This window comes from Tachysurus fulvidraco, chromosome 7, assembly GCF_022655615.1.
Source record: "Tachysurus fulvidraco isolate hzauxx_2018 chromosome 7, HZAU_PFXX_2.0, whole genome shotgun sequence".
Classification (NCBI taxonomy): Eukaryota; Metazoa; Chordata; class Actinopteri; order Siluriformes; family Bagridae; genus Tachysurus; species Tachysurus fulvidraco.
This window is the reverse complement of record NC_062524.1, coordinates 15,105,610-15,106,850: the sequence shown is the minus strand read 5'-3', so window position 1 is coordinate 15,106,850 and position 1,241 is coordinate 15,105,610. Positions and strand designations below refer to the sequence as shown.

The window sequence follows — 1,241 nt, the reverse complement described above, 5'->3', positions numbered from 1 at the left end:
TTGTGTGTGGGTGGAGAGAGATATTGTGTTTGTTTCGTGGTCTATCTATCTATCTATAAATATCTCTTATTTTTTATATCATAGACTCTATATTCATATATATCTTCATCTCTCTCTTTTTTTTTTGTTCTCGTCTCTCGCCCTTTTTTTTTTTTTTTTCATCATATATATCTTATTTTTTTTGTTTTTTCTCGCTCGTCGTCTCTCTATCGTGTTCTCTCTGCTCTCTCTCTCTCGCTTTTTTTTGTTGTCTCTATGTCTCTCTGAGCATCTTTTTTTTTTCTTTTGTCTCTCCGCTCTCAGCGGGTGCGTATCTCTCTCTCGTAGTCGCTCTCTCTCTCTCTTCTCTCGTCTCTCTGCTCTCGTAAGAGAAAGACAGAGAGAAAGACAGAGAGAGTGAGTGTGCTGAACTGGTAGTCTCGCGAGAACACGAGCCTGTGGTATTCTCCTGCTGTAGTCTCGCGAGAACACGAGCCTGTGGTATTCTCCTGCTGTAATCTCGCGAGAACACGAGTCTGTGCTGTTCTCCTGCTGTATGTTGATGTTTTTCTCCGGACTGCGTGTTTGTCTCCTTTATGTGGCGTCTCATGAGCCTCAGCACTGAGCACCCGTCTAACTGAGAGCCTCCCGGACGCCCCAGGCGGCCATGATGGAGGACTTTGATGAGATTTACGAGGAAGAGGAGGAGGAGGATGAAGGCCGTGCGGCAGAGGAGCAGCTGCTTAAATTCGGTCCTGAGCCGGTGCAGGTTCGCGGTGCAGGCCGAGCCACCGTGTAAGAGACACACAGAAAACACAGTTACTAGCATTAGCATCGTGTACTTTTATTTACTTTAGACCGATTTAACGATAAGTTCCGCCCTCCTTCGCTATGATTGGTTGGCAAATTTGATCCCGTTCTGGCCTCCGATTGGCGGAGAGCTCGCGATAAAACACTCCGCCAATCATCGTCCAGGCTTGTTTGTACCAGTAGCCAATCGTAACACAGGAGGTCGGGACGTGCATTAATACGAATTAATAGATCGTATTTTACATTTATTTTAAAGTGAATTAAATCTTTTCGGTTTGATCTGTAAGATCTGAAGGAACCTAATTACTAACAAGAGTTTTAAATGAATGAATAATCTTTAAAATGAAATTTACCCTGAACTTTGCTTTCTTTGTTACTAGGTTTGGACTCAGCAATAAATTTGAGACAGAATTTCCTTCAGCACTCACAGGGAAGGTGAGAGAGAGAGAGAG

General features: G+C 43.7%; 1 protein-coding gene across 1 annotated transcript in view; it reads left to right on the top strand.

Moving 5' to 3' along the window:
• Positions 1–391: 391 nt before the first annotated feature.
• The window catches only part of chic2 (cysteine-rich hydrophobic domain 2), a 7,252-nt gene continuing 6,402 nt past the window's right edge, over positions 392–1,241 (top strand). The window contains exons 1-2 of the mRNA XM_047816053.1: positions 392–774; positions 1,170–1,224. Of these exons, the coding sequence (XP_047672009.1) occupies positions 647–774; positions 1,170–1,224 (183 nt within the window). The 5' untranslated portion in view covers positions 392–646. The remainder of the gene's footprint in view (positions 775–1,169; positions 1,225–1,241) is intronic.